We start from the raw sequence: 18,022 nt of genomic DNA, 5'->3' as shown, positions 1-18,022 counted from the left end.
TTGTCCAACAAAATCTATCACTCTCAGTTTTGAAATTTTCAATTGATCGATCCGCAACAGATTTTTGAGGAGAAAGTTTCAGATTTTCACTATCCTTTTGCTTTAGGTAAAATATTCCTAATTCTGCTTGTGATTGCTTTTTCTGCTGCTAGGATTTATTCTCTGTTGTCCTAATTGTATCATGCATTCAAATGGCAATTTCTTTCACCCACAATGTGGTGGGATATGTCTGCTCCTCAGTATAGATAGAGGAAGAATTTCCTATGGGACCATAACACACAATACGCAGCTAATAGGAATAACCATAAGTATTTTTTAAAATGTCATTGCCTGGAGCCTCCCAGATACATCCAATACATAAATTTGTGTGTGTAAAAAGATTGTATGAAGCAAAAATGTGTTTAGGTTGCCCAGTGGTACAGCTCATTGAAGGAAAGAAAGGCTTGCATTTATATCGCACGTGTCATGAATGTCCCAAAGTGCTTTACAGCCAACGAAGTACTTCTGAAGGGTACTCACTGTTGTTGGAAATGTATCAGCCAATGTGTGCGCAGCAAGCTTCCACAACTAGCAATGGGAGAATGACCAGATAATCTGTTTTTATGATGTTGATTGAGGGATAAATATTTACCAGGACACCAATGATGACTCCCCTGCTCTTCAAAATAGTGTCATGGGATCTTTTATGTCAACCTGAGAGGGCAAAACTGACCACGGTTTACCGTCTTATCTGAAAGACTGCATCCCTCTTAACTATCAGTTCTATTATTAGTTTCAAGAGTTGTGTGTCACAACAGTGGTGCTGTAGCTCTACTAACAAATAGGCCGAGGTGGCATCTAAAGTCCAAATTAGAGTAAATTAAGAAAAATAGATCTTAATTGGCTTAATTTGTTTCAGACATATTTGAACCCTGTGGTAGATACTTTGCACTACTTTGCAGCTATAGGGATTCTGTGGTTATATAGTTTATCATATAGATTTGCTTGAAAAAGAGGCATATTAAAAGACATGGGGAACAAGCAGGAGTTTGGGATTAGACAGGGGGGGAAGGTCATTTTCTCTTTCACTGTCTGGATGATAAACAGGCAATTTTCATTTCTTATTGATTACTCTCAGAATAACTTACCTCTTCCCAGTCCTGCACCATCACCTCTTGAATCCCCCAGTGATCTATCCTTGCACACCCCACCACCAGCGCCCCCACCGGCCCCCTTCCTTACTACATGTTGCCTCTTGACAACACCATTCACATATATGAGGTCAGCTTCCCATCCAGCTCTCCCTCACAATACAGCCTCTATACTGTCAGACTGCTTGTTCGATATTTAGTTCTGGGGTGAGTAGTTGTCTGCAGCTATGCATTGAGAAAGCTCATCATTTTTGACCACTATCTTAACATTCATATCCTCATCACCAGTTTCACTCCCTTTCATCCAGCCACTGTCTGAGAATGAAACAGATTTTTTGCAACTGTGGTGTCCTGACTGATTCTGAGTTGAGTTTCTGACCCCAAATCCTCTCCATCCCAAAATTCTTGGGCTGGAATTTCATTACAGAGGCAGGAAAAAGGAGCCTGATCTGGTTTTTGGTCAGAAACTGACCACTGGTGGGAAACTGGTTCAGATTCAGATTTTCAAATGGGTAAGCCCTTAATTGGTATGGAGATGGGTTTCCTGTCCACTTAAAGGCAGCGGATCTGGGATCCCAGTGGGCTCATGTCCTTCTCTGGATTCCTACCACTCATCACTGTGAAAAGCAAGTCTTACAGCTGCAGCAATGGCTACTCTATGGCATTTTTGGAGCAGTTGAGCTTTATTTTGGGCCTCTGATCAAGTTAAACAGCCCTTCTCATAGTCCTCATGGCCCCTCTCAGCGTTCATAACTTGTACTCCCTGCCGTGTTCCAGACATGGTGTTTTCCCCATTTCCTTCATTTAAAAATTGTGAACTGATAAGCCTGTTAATGAGCTCCTCAATGAGTTGAACAGGCATATAATTGGAGGTATGCGGGGTTGCCGTTCCCTCCCTCCGGCATCCCTTTAGAAATGGCTTTGCATTCCGAAGGTGGCGGGATCCAGTGCTGACCTCCAAGAATGCAATCTTTAAATTGCGCCCATAATTGCTCCCACCCCCATCAAGTTTTAAAATCTGACCCTTATGATTCCACCTTTGACCACCTCAAGCAGTGAAATCATCATCCATGCCTTTCACACCTCCAGACTCAAGGTCTGATTTTTATCTCCCCCTACCTAACAGAAACCGGGCTGGGAGGCAGCTAAAATGAAACTAGCCATTTACCCACTCTAATGTCACTTCCTTCTCACCACTTCCAGATGCTAACGCTTTTTTGCGCAGGCAGGTGGGACATCTACAGGAAGGAAGCGGGGTCCTCCTTTAAATATGCAGATTGAACCAGATCTGCAATTTTAGTTGGGAGTCCTGTACAAGGGAGCAATGATTGCTTCCCTGTCAAGCTGGACCTGTCAGCAGGGGGATCATGGGCCAGAAGAGGCCCCGCAGGTAACTTTGGCAGATGTAACTTAAGGAAGTTCTCATAAAGAAGCTTTGAACCTCTCTTGCTCAGGCTACAATCCCCCCACCCTGATTGTGGCCAGAGCACCACCACTCCCAGCTGCTTTGGGGCTCATGCACACTATACCCCACTCCCCTTTAAAACCAGGGCCAATTACTCCAATGCTGTGCTGTCCAGCCTCCCCATCTTTTACATTCCAGAAATTGCAGCTAATCCAAAACTCCGGTGCCTGTATTCTGTCCACTATCAAGACCCATGTTCCTATCACTCCTAGCCTCATCAACCAAGGTTTGGTTCCTCAAGTATAAAATAACCTCACCCTACCTTTGTAACCTTTTCCAGCCCTGTAAACTCCCCATGGACCCTGCGCTTCCCATTTCTTTGTATCTGGTCTCATGTATCCCTCTTCAGTCATGCTTTCAGCTAATTAAGCCAATGTATATGGTTGCTGTCATTTCTGTATGCCCATATGGAAAATTGGCCCCTCAGTTTTATTTTGACAGTTAAGTATAATCAGAATCTTAAATACCAACCTTGATGTTTGTTTAATGTATCCAGATTGGGAGTGGGAACAGGCTTTCAATGTTGCATGTGTTTTCCCCCTTTCAACTTTGAATTCTCCTAAATTAAGAGAAAGCATTGAAAATGATCGAGGGCTGGGGCTGAAGGAAAATGGAGTTGATGTGTAGAAAGTAGAAATAGTGCTTCAAAGGCTATGAAGAAATGGGTATCCCCATAATGCTGAAATTAGATAAGTCAATTATACAGCTTCTCTCCATCCCATCATACAGATTCCCATGGAAATCTTGAATTGAAAGATGATCATGCTGTAAAAATATGTATTTTTACATTCCCATATCCATATCACCTTTCCAGGCACTTACCAGAAGACCGACAATGAGGCATGGTGGAGGCATATTAATTTATGGTATGTTAGCTGATCATCATGAGCCATGTATTGCATATATACAGATTGGCGAGTAAATATGGCATGCACAAAGGGAAGTTTTCTTAAAGGGACAGGCTAGCCTATATAAATCATCTCTGCCAAAGTTCTGTTATTTCAGAATTTTATCTGAATTGGACTAAAACAGATAAAATCAGATTTCTTATTTGGTTTGGAACTCATTTCCACCCACTGTACCCTCCTTTAGTAACAGTGCTATTAGTTGTCATGGTAACGAAGATGAATTCATGCCTGGTTACTGACAATATTTCAATAGCTCTTTCTGAAATCTCTCTTCATTTCATTTGAGATGAACTAACCACAGTATAGCTATCCTTGGAGTGAAAGATTCAGGGGCACTCACTGGATTATAAATATAATCTTGCATTTCTTTCCATTTACCAAGAGTACCCAGTATGGATTCAGCAGGAATAACACAGCAAAGAGGAACATCAGTGTGAAGGGATGATAGCAAGCAGTAAAAACAGTGTGAAACAGATTGGTGCAGTGAAAATGGATGATGCTCACGGTGATAATAGGGAACTTGATCTCACTCAACACGAAACTGACGATGCAGAGCGAGAAGGAAAGAAGCACGTACCCATCCGCAGGAATTCTTTGTTTTACCGATCTATGAGGAGGAAACGACATACTAAGGGTCAGTCTGAATCAGCACCAAGACAAACAAACAGTAAGTTACTGAGATGTACAATCATAATAGCATACGCAGGGCCACAGAATAGTCATGGCACTTCATCGTAGGTAAGCAATATTAATTCCATGTCATCACAGCTGATAACCAAACTGTTTTTTTAAAAAAAAATTTCCCCTCAATTTTCTCCACTTTTCTCCTGAATTGTGTTGGGATGAGGATGCATGGGCACCAGCTTGCCTTCTGATACCTTGTCCAATTGCTCATTCGGCACATGTAAGCCTAGGAGTTGAGCGTTAGCAGGTTACTCAATTAAGGAGGACCCGACCAAACCATGAGGATTTTGAACCTGTTCTCACTGGGAACCCACATGCACACAGACTTCTTTCAATGGCAATCGAGAGTGGGAACCCTCTCTAGATTAAGGGCAGCGTGACTAATTATCACACTCAACTATAGCCCCAGCTAAGGTCATCCAACTCTACACTGACCAAGGGTCAAGTCTGAGATCTTCCTGGTCTATGCTACACAAGATGGTGCCTTTACCAGTGAAGCAATTGGTGGAGTTCTGACCAAATAGTTCAAACACTAATGAACATTGTGCAGTCAGACCATTTGTTATGAAACAAATTGTACTGTACTGTTATCCAACAACATATGTTAAAGAGGCAGTTTCTTGGTAATTGGTGAAGGATAATAACAGAACAATCACCATTGTTTTTATTGTGATGAATTCTTAAGCAATTGCCATAATGCAAGTATACACTGTGAAAGGATTTGTGCCATTGCATTGGAACATTTGGTAAATGTAGAAAAAGACTTGACATTTTTTCAAAATCACTGTTGCCCCTTTAAGATCTTAACTCTGGAATATTCAATTATCTAAAGTGCTCTTGCTCACAGTGAAGTACTGTAAGCGCATAGAGCCAGCAGTCAGTTTGTCCAGGCAACACCTCTAAAGCGTTTCATTCAGAATACAGAGTTCAGACTCATCCTACTAGTCAGGTAGGAGGATGAATTTAACATAATTTCTGCTTGCTCATGTCAGTAGTGTTTCATATAAAAAAAATGTTTCCTTATTTTGGTGCTTGGGATGTTTAAAATAATTCAGCTCGTAAGCTTGATTTTTTTTGTTCAAAGTCATTCACAAATAGGGAAACTGATCTGATATGAAAAATGTTACAGTACAGTAAAAAAAAATTCAAAAGCTGTTGTGTAAACATATTTTATAAGTGCATTTAAGATAATATACAGAATAGCAATATATCGAAGAGATTTATACAGGGACGTTATGCTGAACATTTATAAAGTTCTGGTTAAGCCCTAACTAGAGTATTGTGTCCGGTTCTGGTCACCACAATTTAGGAAGGATGTCAGGGTCCTTGAGAGGGTGCAGAGGGGATTTACCAGAATGGTTCCAGAATGGGGGTTTAGTTACAAGGTTAGGTTGGAAAAGCTGGGGTTGTTCTCCCTGGAGCAAAGAAGATTGAGAGGTAATTTGATAGAGGTGTACAAGAGTATGACAGGCTTCAATAAGTTAGACAAAGAAAAACAGTTCCCATTAACTAATGGAACAAGGACTAGGCGACACAGATTGAAGGTTTTGGGCAAGAAATGCAGGGGGAATGTGAGGAGGAACTTTATTACACAGTGAGTGGTAATGACCTGGAACTTGATGCCCATGAGGAAGCAGAGACAATCAATGATTTCAAAAGGAAATTGCATGGGCATGAAGGAAATAAACTTGCAGGGCTATGTGGATTGAGCAGGGGAGTGGGACTGACTGGATAGTTCCGTGAAGAGCCAGATTGGCCTCGATGGGCTGAATGGCCGCCTCCTATGTCGTAATTGACTGTATGCTAATCACAGGGCCGCATGGAGTCAATCACATTTCACTGGCATCAGTGGCTCTCCAGCACTACCTCACTCAAGTGACCATTCTTCATTTGCGAGTATGTCGACAGGCAGCTCAACCACATGATGCATCACAGTCATGTAACCCTCTACTGACACACATGCACTTTAAGAAAGGGTCACTGAATAACATCATAAGTGTGAATTGTAGCTGGTTTTATTCCCTAGTCTAGTTTCGGTCAGCTACAGGTGAGATCAGCTCACAAAGCAGAGATCAACTAATTCAAAAGAGACCAAGATCAATCTTGCGACCTCTCTGGTCTACAACAGAGTTGCATCACATGTTGCGTTTACTTACAGAAAGATCAGGAGAGTTAACTCATTCATTTGGCAATTACAGTAAATGTGATTTGTCTCATTTAGAAAAATATTTGTAAATGCCAAATCCAATTTGTTATACGGTATTGGATTGACAGCTTCTGGAAGGTTTATATAATGCAGATCATTCCTGAAACAATGTAAATTCATTTTATTTTAAGATGTAAACATGCACAAAATTATTGGAACCCAAGATTGGGTTATTGCATCTAAACCTGTCAAGCTTTTGTTTAAAACTAGCAAATCTCCCACGACAAAGCACATGGTTAATCAAGGATGCAGTAGGGTTAATGTTGGTGGGAAAGTGATTGATGAAAAGATTTATTTCCTATGTAGATTTGTTTAAATGTAGTAATTACACATAATGATTAATAAAATTCAATTAGAGATTTAAATAGGGATAAGTCACTTATTTAAATGATAAAAATAAATGAGTAAATTAAGTAAGTTTAAAATGCAATAAACTATTATACGATGGAGAGGATCCCACAATACTGTCGGCAGGTAAATTCAAAATGGTGAGATACAAAGGTGTCCGTGAGTAAAAAAGCTGAATAATGAAGAACGAAGAGCACCGAAATAATCAACAACTGCAGAATACAGTGACAGTAATAAGCTTTGCGATTCTTAATCATGAATTCAAAATTTACTCATTCTGTTCTTTTATCTGTATACTTCTGTTGGATATGGAGCTAATCATGGGACTGAGGGATGTGAAATTTCACTAAATTGAAATAAATTTGGAAATTAGAGTTATATAGTCATTTATGGCACAGAAGGAGGCCATTTGTCCCATCGAGTCCATGCCTGCTCTGTACAGAGCTATGTGGTCAGTCCCCAGATCGATCCTGAGCCCTGCAAGTCTATTTCTCTCAACATCCAACTTCCACTTGAAGTCACTGATTCCACCACCCTTGTGGGCAGTGAGTTATAATATAATATTGATTTGGTTCAGAATGTCTAAGATGACTGAAGAGAGTGACAAAAGTGTGGCAGAACATATGAAAGTTACTCAGTTACTTACATTAATTTAACAATTTAAAAAAAGAAAATGAAAAGAGCCTTGACAGATAAAAGCTCTAAAGTACAAAGTCCAAGTACTGGTTATGTGTTACTAGTCTAACAATAACTTCTCTACTAATCTCTACAATTTTCAGTACAACATTTAAAAGCACAAACCCGACTAATTGGTTTTCACTGATTGAATTGCAGAACTAACTCAGGATGAACTTTTGTTTCTGTGTTCTGTCAGTGATCTAAACACACTCCTTCAAAAAAAGGAGTGGCTCTATTAAAAAAGTAGAAGTTTTGGTGGATGTTTGAACCTCTGACTGCACCTCCATCTACACGACTGGAGGAATTGAACATCTTTATCAGGTTATTGCAACGCAATATATCAAGATTTCTTTTGAAGGTTTCATTGCAGTAATAATTTGAAGAAAGGATGTTGAGAACTTCTTTCAAAACAATTTATGACATTTCTTAATTTTTCAGATAGCACCAATTTTAGATGAAAGGATTGGTCTAGAGCATACTGTCCCTCAATAAATGCAGCACTAAAGCCTGCTGCGTGGAATTGGAGCAATACATTTTGGGTTTAGTTGTGTTCTGTGAGTGATGATAAATTGAAAGAGATGTTTCAATCTTTTGTATTTGTACAGGGACCAAGGAAATTGCATAATCCTATGACTCATCAGAAATAAAATTAACTTTGAGGCTGATTGGTTATCGCTGCAGAAAACTGGAGGTGGACTTAAGATGTGAGAAATGTGATAATAATAGGAATGCTGTCTGAGCCCCTGCAAATGAATAATCTTTGCATCATTATTATTGAGATATCCAAGTAGGAAAGGTATTTCTACAGCATACATTTGGTGAAGGGGAGATATATTTTTGAGAGATTCTCTCACAGCAATAAAAGCCGGGCTTGGTGGGATTCAATCTGAAGATTTTTTTTCCTTCCTCTCCCCTCTTCTCTCACCACTTATTTTCCATCCCACCTCAGCTTAATGCATTGGTTCCTTGCTGGGTTACCGTTCCACGTATGCCAGTCACCATCCAGTATTTTGCTTAAGTGCTCACTGTTAATATGTAAGCCTTGACAGTGAGTGGCAGGGCCCTATTTGACTATGGGGATGCAATGTAGTCAGGCCCAGTCCTGTCCTTGTCCGACATCCACACATGGGCAAGGGTGCTAGGTATTGGAATTTTTGTAGCTTTCTGGTAAATTATAGAGAATCTATATTTACTATATTATTCTTACATGAAGGAATCTTTTTCAGATACCATTTTGGGTATATTGTTTATGGGAGAATGGTGCCTATATGATAGTACATGACAGATTTATACAATATCAGAACCTTTATTAAATATCTATAAATACAAACTGGATAGTTGGATAGAAAATTCAAGTGCCAAAGTTAAGTCTCAAAATGCTGAGTCAGGAGTCTGCCATATGTAAAGAAATCAATATCAATCTATGTCAAACGTCAATTAAATGAAAGACTAAACTTATGCAAATTGAAAGACTAGAAGCTGCAGCGACACACAAAATATGGAAACATGGGGTAAATTAATCTATTCAAGTGCTTCACGGAACATGAAAAATTAAAAAATAACTTAGGTGAGAATCAAACAGTCTGGAAAAGTCTTTGACTGTTAAAAGAATCAGAAAGGAAAAAACAATCATTTTTGTACCGACAATGACATACAATATTGAGAACAAAAGCATGATTGACCTGCTGTGTATTTCGAGCACTTTCTTTATTTGGCACAGTACTGAGACCAGAGTTTTGGAAGCACGTTGGGGAAAAAAAAAGGAAGCAACAGAAATGAAGGTCACTAAAAACCACACTAGGAAGATGAATCAATATTCTAAGAGCATGAGGATGCATGGTTATGAAATTGTGAGTTTGGAAGGGAGGTTAGAGCAAGCTTCAATAGAATCGAGAAGCTTGCATGATATTGAACATCAGAATGAAGAGGGCTGGAATGGGAAGCAGAATCAGACCCGAGGCAATGGCAGAATTGGTATAAAAACAGAAATAAAAACAGAAAGTCTGGCAGCATCTGTGGAGAGAGAAACAGAGTTAATATTTCAGGTTGGTGACCTTTCATCATAGAGTCATAGAGTTATACAGCACAGAAACAGGCCCTTCAGCCCATCATGTCCATACTGGCCATCAAGCACCTATCTATTCTAATCCCATTTTCTAACACTTGGCCCACAGCCTTGTATGCTATGGTGTTTCAAGTGCTCATCTAAATGCTTCTTAAATGTTGTGAGGGTTCCTGCCTCTACCACCACTTCAGGCAGTGTGTTCCAGATTCCAACCACCCTCTGCGTGAAATTTTTTTTCCTCAAATCCCCTCAAAACCTCCTACCCCTTACCTTAAATCTACGCCCCTTGGTTATTGACACCTCCGCTATCTACCCGATCTATGCCCCTCATAATTTTGTATACCTCAATCAGGTCCCCCCTCAGCCTTCTCTGCTCGAAGGAAAACAACCCTAGCCTATCCAGTCTCTCTTCATAGCTGAAATGCTCCAGTCCAGGCAACATCCTGGTGAATCTCCTCTGCACCTTCTTCAGTGCAATCACATCCTTCCTATAGTGTGGCGACCAGAACTGTACACAGTACACCAGCTGTGGCCTAACTAGCGTTTTATACAGTTCCATCATAACCTCCCTGCTCTTATAATCTATGCCTCGGCTGATAAAGGCAAGTATCCCATATGCCTTCCGAACCACCTTATCTACCTGTGCTGCCGCCTTCAATGATCTATGGACATGTACACCAAGGTCCCTCTGACCCTCTGTACTTCCTAGGGTCCCACCATCCATTGTATATTCCCTTGCCTTGTTAGTCCTCCCAAAATGCTCACACTTCTCAGGATTAAATTCCATTTGCCACTGCTCTGCCCATCTTACCAGCCCATCTATATTGTCCTGTAATCTAAGGCTTTTCTCCTCACTATTTACAACACAACCAATTCTCGTGTTATCTGCGAACTTACTGATCATACATTCACGTCTAAATCATTAATGTACGTTACAAACAGCAAGGGTCCCAGCACCGGTCCCTGTGGTACACCACTGGTCACAGGCTTCCAATCGCAAAAACAACCCTCGACCATTACCCTCTGCCTCCTGCCACTCAGCCAATTTTGGATCCAATTTGCCAAATTGCCCTGGATCCCATGGGCTCTTACCTTCTTAACCAATCTCCCATGCGGGACATTATCAAAAGCCTTACTGAAGTCCATCTAGACTACATCAACTGCTTTACCCTCATCGACACATCTAGTCACCTCCTTGAAAAATTCAATCAAGTTTGATAGACATGATCTTCCCCTGACAAAGCCATGCAGACTATCCTTGATTAATCTCTGCCTCTCCAAGTGGAGATTAATCCTGTCCCTCAGAATTTTTTCCAATAGTTTCCCAACCACTGATGCTAGACTCACCAGCCTGTAATTACCTGGTTTATCCCTGCTACCCTTCTTGAATAATGGTACCACATTTGCTGTCCTCCAGTCCTCTGGCACCTCTCCTGTGGCCAGGGAGGATTTGAAAATTTGTGTCAGAGCCCCTGCTATCTCCTCCCTTGCCTCACATAACAGCTTGGGATATATTTCACCTGGGCCTGGGGATTTATCCACTTTTAAGCCTGCTAAAACCACTAATATCTCCTGCCTTTCAGAGCTAACTTGTTCAAATATATCACAATCCCCCTCCCTGATCTCTACACCTACATCATCCTTCTCCATAGTGAACACAGATGAAAAGTAATCATTTAAAACCTCATCAATGTCCTCCGGCTCCACACACATTGCCACTTTGGTCCCTAATGGGCCCCACTCTTTCCCTGGTTATCCTCTTGCCCTTAATATACTTATAAAATGCCTTGGGATTTTCCTTTATCTTGCCAGCCAGTGTTTTTCATGCCCCCTCTTCGCTCTTCTAATTACTTTTTTAAGTACCTGCCCCCTACACCTTCTATACTCCTCTAGGGCCTTGATTCCCTAAAAACCACTACTTACTATATGAAAAAAATTAGTAATAATTACTAGTATTTATTAATAAATTACACTAATTAAAAAAAAAACACACTTTAGTAGTACTAACCTTATCACTTATAAGGTAAGTTTTGAGGTTTTTAAAAAGAACTTTCTCTCCCTGATTTTTTAAAGCTATTTACAGGCACTAACTGCTGTTACTTACCCAACCAATCAGCTTACAGATTTCCTGTGATCAGAACTGGTAAAGGTTTAGAAATGTAACAGTCTTTGAGCAAGTGAAATGGGGGAGGGGGGAAGAAGAACAGGAAGGATGGTCTGTGATAGGGCAGAGGGCAGGAGGGATTAAATGACAAAGATGTCATGGAGCAAAAGGAAAAGCGAGTAGTAATAGTCGTAGTAAAAGACAAAATGTTGGTGCAGAGAGAATGTTAATGGCAGAATAACTGTCAAAGCAAAAACATGAAAAACAAGTTGCAGACTGTTTTTTAACATGTACCAATCAAGAAGGCAGTCATGGTCTGAAGTTGTTGAACTCAATGTTGAGTTCGGTGGGCTGTAGAGTGCCTCATTGGAAGATGTGGTGCTGTTCCTTGAGCTTGCATTGAGCTTCACTGGAACACTGAAGCAGGCATTGGACGGAAATGTGGGCAGAGTGGTGAAGTAAAATGACAAGCAACTGGAAGCTCGAGGTCATGCTTGTAGACTGAGCGGAGGTGTTCCACAAAACAGTCACCCAATCTGTTTTTGGTCGCCCTGTTGTAGAGGACACCGCATGGTGAGCAGCGAATATACCAAATTGAAAGAAGTACAAGTAAATTGCTGCTTCACCTGGAAGGAGTGTTTGGGGCCTTGGATGGTGAGGAGAGAGGACGCAAGAGGGCAGGTGTTAACACCTCCAGCGATTGCATGGGAAGGTGCCGTAGGAAGGGGCAAGGTGGCGGGGGTGATGGAGGAGTGGACGGTCCCTTCAGAATGCTGACAAGGGAGGGGAGGGAAGATGTGTTTGGTGGTGGCATCACACTGAAGGTGCCAGAAATGGCAGAGGATGATCCTTTGGATGAGGAGACTGGTGGGATGGAAAGTGAGGATAAGGGGAACCCTGTCGCGGTTCTGGGAGTGAGGTGAAGGGGTGAGGGCAGAAGTGCAGGAAAAGGGTCGACATGGTTGAGGGCCCTGTCAACCACAGTGTGGGTGGGAATCCTTGGTTGATAAAAAAGGAAGATATACCAGAAGTGCTGTTGTGGAAGGTTGCATCATCAGAACATATATCAGAACATAAATGGGTGGTTGATGGTCGGCACAGACTCGGTGGGCCGAAGGGCCTATTTCAGTGCTGTATCTCTCTATAAATCTATGACTCTATATGCAATGGAGAAACTGGGAGAATGGAATGGAGTCCTTACAGGAGGAAGGATGTGAGGAAGTGTAGTCGAGGTAGTTGTGGGAGTCAGTGGGTTTATAATGAATATTAGTAAACAGCCTATCCCCAAGGATGGCGACAGAGAAGTCGAGGAAGGGAAATGTTGGAGATGGACCATGCGAAGGTGAGAGAAGGGTAGAAATTGGACGTGAAGTTGATAAAGTTTTCCAGTTTGGGGTGAGAGCAGGAAGAATCAAAGAATCATCGAAAGTTTAAGGCACAGAAAGAGGCCACTTGGCCCATTGTGTCTGTGCCGGCTGAAAAACAATCAACCCATTCTAATCCCACCTTCCAGCATTTGGTCCGTAGCCCTGCAAATTACAGCATTTGAGGTGCATATCCAGACTCCTTTTGAATGAGTTGAGGGTTTCTGCCTCAATTACTCTTTCAGGCATTGGGTTCAGACCCCTACCACCCTCTGGGTGAAAAAACCTTTCCTCATCTCCCCTCTAATTTTCCTACCAATCACCAAGGCCCCAATAGAGTCATCAATGTACTGGAAAAAGAGTTGGGTGAGGGGGCCTGAGTAGGACTGGAACAAGGAATGTTTGACATACCCCACAAAAAGACAGGCATAATTAGGACCCATGGATGTAGGTGGGATGAGACTGGACAAGGGGAGAAAAAATTGAGTCAAGATAGCAAGAAATAAGTTCAGTGGGACAGGAACAGGCTGAAATGATGGGTCTACTAGGACAGCCCTGTTTTGTGGATTTTGGGAAGGAGGTAGAAGCGGGCTGTTCAGGGTTGCGGGACAATGAGGTGGGAAGCTATAGAGGGAAGACCTCCAGAGGAGATGAGGTCAGTAACTGTCCTGGCAACAGTGGTTTGTTGTTTGGTGGTGGGGTCCTCGTCCAGGAGGAGGTAGGAAGAAGTGTCTGAGAGTTGATGCTCAGCCTCGACAAGGTTGAGGTCGATGCGCCAGACAATAACAGCACCACCCTAGTCTTCAGGTTTGATCATAATGTTGGGGTTAGACGTGAAAGAATAGAATGCAGAGGGAGGTATAAGAACAGAACTGTTTAGATGTAGTTAATTAGGAAGGTTCTATAGAATTTGCTGAGCTTCTGAAATGGGATTATACTGTGTCCCCCAAGAAGCCTGAGGTATAATGATTCGGATACTCATTTTGGAATGTAGATGTTAAAGCATTGGTTGTGATACAAATTAAGGTTTGATTCTTTGTTTATCAAATTAGCATTTTATCACATTTGGTTGCTTTTGAATATTATGGGCTAAAAATTCAGGTCCCGCTGGGGGGCAGGAACGGAGGTAGGGGAACAAAAATACAGGCACTGGCTGGTGTGCCAATTTCCTGATGTCATTCATGGCGCCGGCTAGATTCACCAGGGTGGGAGGAGGTCGTCCCCCCGATCCATGAACAACACCAATTAACATTGTTAAAGAGCTCGTTGAGGAATTTTCTGATTTTGACAGGAGCACAATGGCTGCACGCGCTGTCTGGGTGATTGGAGGTCCGCTCACGGAATTAGGTGGGCTCCATGAAAGGGTGAGGGGGACTCAGTCATTGGCACACAGGTACCATCAGGTCAGCGCAGGTTAGGGAGAGTGGGCAGTAAGCGGTTAAGCAGTACAGGGGTTGTCACCCCGCTGGCATCGTGGGGGCATAAGAGGAGGGGGCAAGGCTTCCAAACACAATTCAGGGGTGGGGGAGGGGAGCCTACCTGAGCAGAAGAAAGGCAGCAATGACAATGGGGGCATGTCTCTCAGATTTTGGGTCAACTGGTGATTAGGAGCAACACCCACCACAAGGGTAGAGCCCCGGCATCAGGAGGACAGAGAAGAAGTTCGAGGGGCAAGAAGGATATGGAGGTCACACCCTCAGCATTGGATCTATCACTGAAGACCAAGAACTAGTGTCCCAGGAAACCGCATCTGTGATCTCGTTGACGAAGACTTCACACCTTGCAGCACTGGTCAACGTGCCCTGCCAGTAGCCATCAAAGTTACTGTGGCCTTGAGCTTCTTTCCTTCTAGCTCCTTCCAAGGATCAGCTCCAGACCTTGGCATCTCCCAAACAGCTGTACACCACTGCATCTCACTGGTCACTGATGCCTATTTGTGAGAGCTGGACAGTACATTCAATTTCAGACAGATGCGGCCCTGCAGGCAAAGAGGGCAGTGGGTTTCACCTCCATCATTGGATTCCCCCAGGTGCAGGGTGTAATTTATTGCACCCATCTGGCCATCAAGGCACCCAGTGACTGTTCAGACAAATTCATCAACAGGAAGGGCTTCCACTCCCTCAGCGCTCAACTGGTCTGTGACCACAACAAGAGCTTCCTCCATGTGTGCGCTTGAAGCTGCCATGACTCCTCCATCTTTCCACCAGTCCAGGCTGTCTCTCTACACTCCACCCATCCCCCCCCACCCTCAAACTCTGTGGATGGATTCTAGGGGACAAGGGCTATCCCTTGAAGAGACGGCTCCGCACCCCTCTACAAGAGTCCAAGACAGAGGTACAGAGACAATGCAACTGAAGCCATCTGGTCAGTAGGACCACCATTGAACAGGCCATCAGGCTTCTGAAGATGCAGTTCCAGTGCTTGGACCGGTCGGCTGGTTTAGTTTAGTTTAGAGATACAGCACTGAAACAGGCCCTTTGGCCCACCGAGTCTGTGCTGACCATCAACCACCCATTTATACTAATCCTACACTAATTCCATATCCCTACCACATCCCCACCTGTCCCGATATTTCCCTACCACCTACCTATACTAGGGGCAATTTATAATGGCCAATTTACCTATCAACCTGCAAGTCTTTGGCATGTGGGAGGAAACCGGAGCACCCGGAGGAAACCCACGCAGACACAGGGAGAACTTGCAAACTCCACACAGGCAGTACCCAGAATTGAACCCGGGTCGCTGGAGCTGTGAGGCCGCGGTGCTAACCACTGCGCCACTGTGCCGCCCTGTGCAGCACACTCCTGCAAGGGTTTCGGTCATTGTGCTGGTCTGCTGTGCTCTCCATAACATGGCTTTCCAGAGAGGTGTAGACCTTGAAGAGCGTGAGGCCTTGGAAGAACACAGCTTATCAGTGGAAGAGGAGGTGGAGGGGGAAGATGCAGAACACCAAGGTGCCTTTGTTTAACAGGGTGGTGGTTGTGCCTGACGCGGGGCTCGAGGGTCTCATCAGGATGCCATACACATCAGGGATCATCTGATTCATGCTTGTTTCGACTGAACCCCTTTGACCCAAGAGCAATGGTATGGTATGGAACTTACTCTAAGCTTGCTCACCTTCACTGCTTCATACCTCTTGTCCCATCATTAATAAAAGGAGGATCACAAGTCTGGCTTCATGTATCAATATTTACATAATTCTCATTAAGGAAATCAGTGCATATTTACAGGTAGAAGATACCCCAGTGACCCACTCAGTGCTCTGTCCGTGCGGTGGTCTCTGTGCTCGGTCACTTCTATGTGGTGCTCCCATGTGGCCTCAGAGGAGGTGGAGGCAGTCTGCTCAGTTGTCTTTGCATGTGGCAGTCATTCTCAATGTGGAGGTGCCTGTGGGCGTATCTCCAATGGCTGCTGCATCTGCATCAATGAAGGGGCAGCCTCCGTCACTGGGCCCTAGTGCATAGATGCTCCCTCCATCAGAGGGGCCAAGGAGGCTCATGATGATGATACCTCGTGAGGGGTGGGACCCTCATCCTCCTTGATAACTGCCTCAGCCTTTGGTTGGTGCTCCAGATTGCTGGATGGGAGCACCAGCTGGGGCACAACTGGCATCCTGTTCAGGCATCCCTGCGCCATCAGCGCCACTGATTGGTCAAGGCTACACAGTATGGAATGTATCCTGTGTACGTCAGTGCACCGTTCCTGCATGCACTCCATGTGCTGCCACATATGACTCTCCACGAGGTTGGCCACTCCCTCAGTGGAGGAGCTAATGTGCTCAAAGCCCTGAGCCATGGTGGCACACATGAGCTGAATGAACTCCTCCATTCTCAGTCCATGCCCTCTCACTGCCTTAGGGAACTCCTACATGTGAGAGCACATCAGTTGCTGCTGGTCTAAGTAGAGCCTCCTTTACTATGACTCATGAGACAGCTATACCCAGCTGAGCAGGGCTGCATCTGACCTCCATCCTTCAAGGGGGACTGCCCACCGCTGCCTCTGGCACCCACTTGTGCACTCTAGCGCTGTGCTCATCACCCAATGCCACCCTATCTAATGGCATGCGAGGAGCCACAGAGGTGACTGTATATGCATTGATCGAGGGTGCGCTTGTAAGATGTGAAGTGCCTCTTCTGAGCTCTGATGTCGCTGTACTCAGTCCAGTGATGGTGAGAGAGTTGATCTCATTGCTTAGATGACTGCACCTGTGGGAGACATAAGAAGAGATCATGAAAGCTAGCAGTGGATAGCAGAAGCCTCTGCAGTGCTGAGGCTTCCCAATGCAACTCAGTCTTCAGTATGCTGTTGGACAGGGTGGAGTGTAATGGACCCCCTTAATAAACACATTGCACTCTCTAATCACCATCTCCACCATGGATGCTCATTTTACCTTGCTCAATTTCCTCATGGTATGCAACCATAGTGATGTCCACAGCTTCCTCTTCCACGGCAGTGATAACATGTAGGTAGGGAACCCCTCCTCCTGTCTCAGCACGCTGATGGAAATTATGAGCCCGTTTCTCCTGAAAGGGCAAAAGAGAGGAAGATAAGGTCCTGCTGTCCTCTTTGGCTATTAGAGGCTGCATGTTTCAAGTTCTGGAAGGTCCTCAGCAGCATGATGGCTCTGAGCATTCTGAAGGGTCAGTTAGTGTCCTGGTCACACACACCTCTCAGCTGAGGCTCCTCAGCTGGTGGATCTGCTGGAGGATGAATACCCAGAGGCCTGTCCTGAAAGTTTTGCAATGCATTCACCTTGCCAGAACGTATGTGATCATTGAACCTTTTCTGACACTGGATCCAGTTACAGCACACCACATTCCTTCTGCTGACTGTGTCAGCTATTTCCATCTAGGCCTGCTTAGTCTGGGTGGATGGCCTCCTCCTGCCACCCTCTGGGAAGAGGACCTCCCTCCTCTCCCTTACAGCCTCAAAGAAGATCTCCAGGTCCGCATCCGTGAATCAAGTGGCTGCACTGCCCCAGGTTCCAGGCCTCTGCCTCTCCTGACACCTTCTATGATTTTCCAAACTGAAGGTAAAGCATTGAAATGGCAGCCATGGTAACGGCTGCCT

General features: G+C 43.9%; 1 protein-coding gene across 3 annotated transcripts in view; it reads left to right on the top strand.

Moving 5' to 3' along the window:
• ngef (neuronal guanine nucleotide exchange factor) overlaps positions 1 to 18,022 on the top strand; it is an 83,960-nt gene that overhangs the window by 626 nt on the left and 65,312 nt on the right. Inside the window, exons 2-3 of one of the 3 annotated variants that reach the window (XM_068042069.1) lie at positions 3,410 to 3,461; positions 3,886 to 4,170. In XM_068042069.1, the coding sequence (XP_067898170.1) occupies positions 3,945 to 4,170 (226 nt within the window). In that variant the 5' untranslated portion in view covers positions 3,410 to 3,461; positions 3,886 to 3,944. Of the gene's footprint in view, positions 1 to 3,409; positions 3,462 to 3,885; positions 4,171 to 5,044; positions 5,137 to 18,022 lie in introns of those variants that run through there. The other 2 variants (XM_068042068.1, XM_068042070.1) reach the window with 2 other exon arrangements.

Source organism: Heterodontus francisci, chromosome 11, assembly GCF_036365525.1.
Source record: "Heterodontus francisci isolate sHetFra1 chromosome 11, sHetFra1.hap1, whole genome shotgun sequence".
NCBI lineage: Eukaryota > Metazoa > Chordata > Chondrichthyes > Heterodontiformes > Heterodontidae > Heterodontus > Heterodontus francisci.
This window is presented reverse-complemented; position numbering and strand designations above follow the sequence as displayed.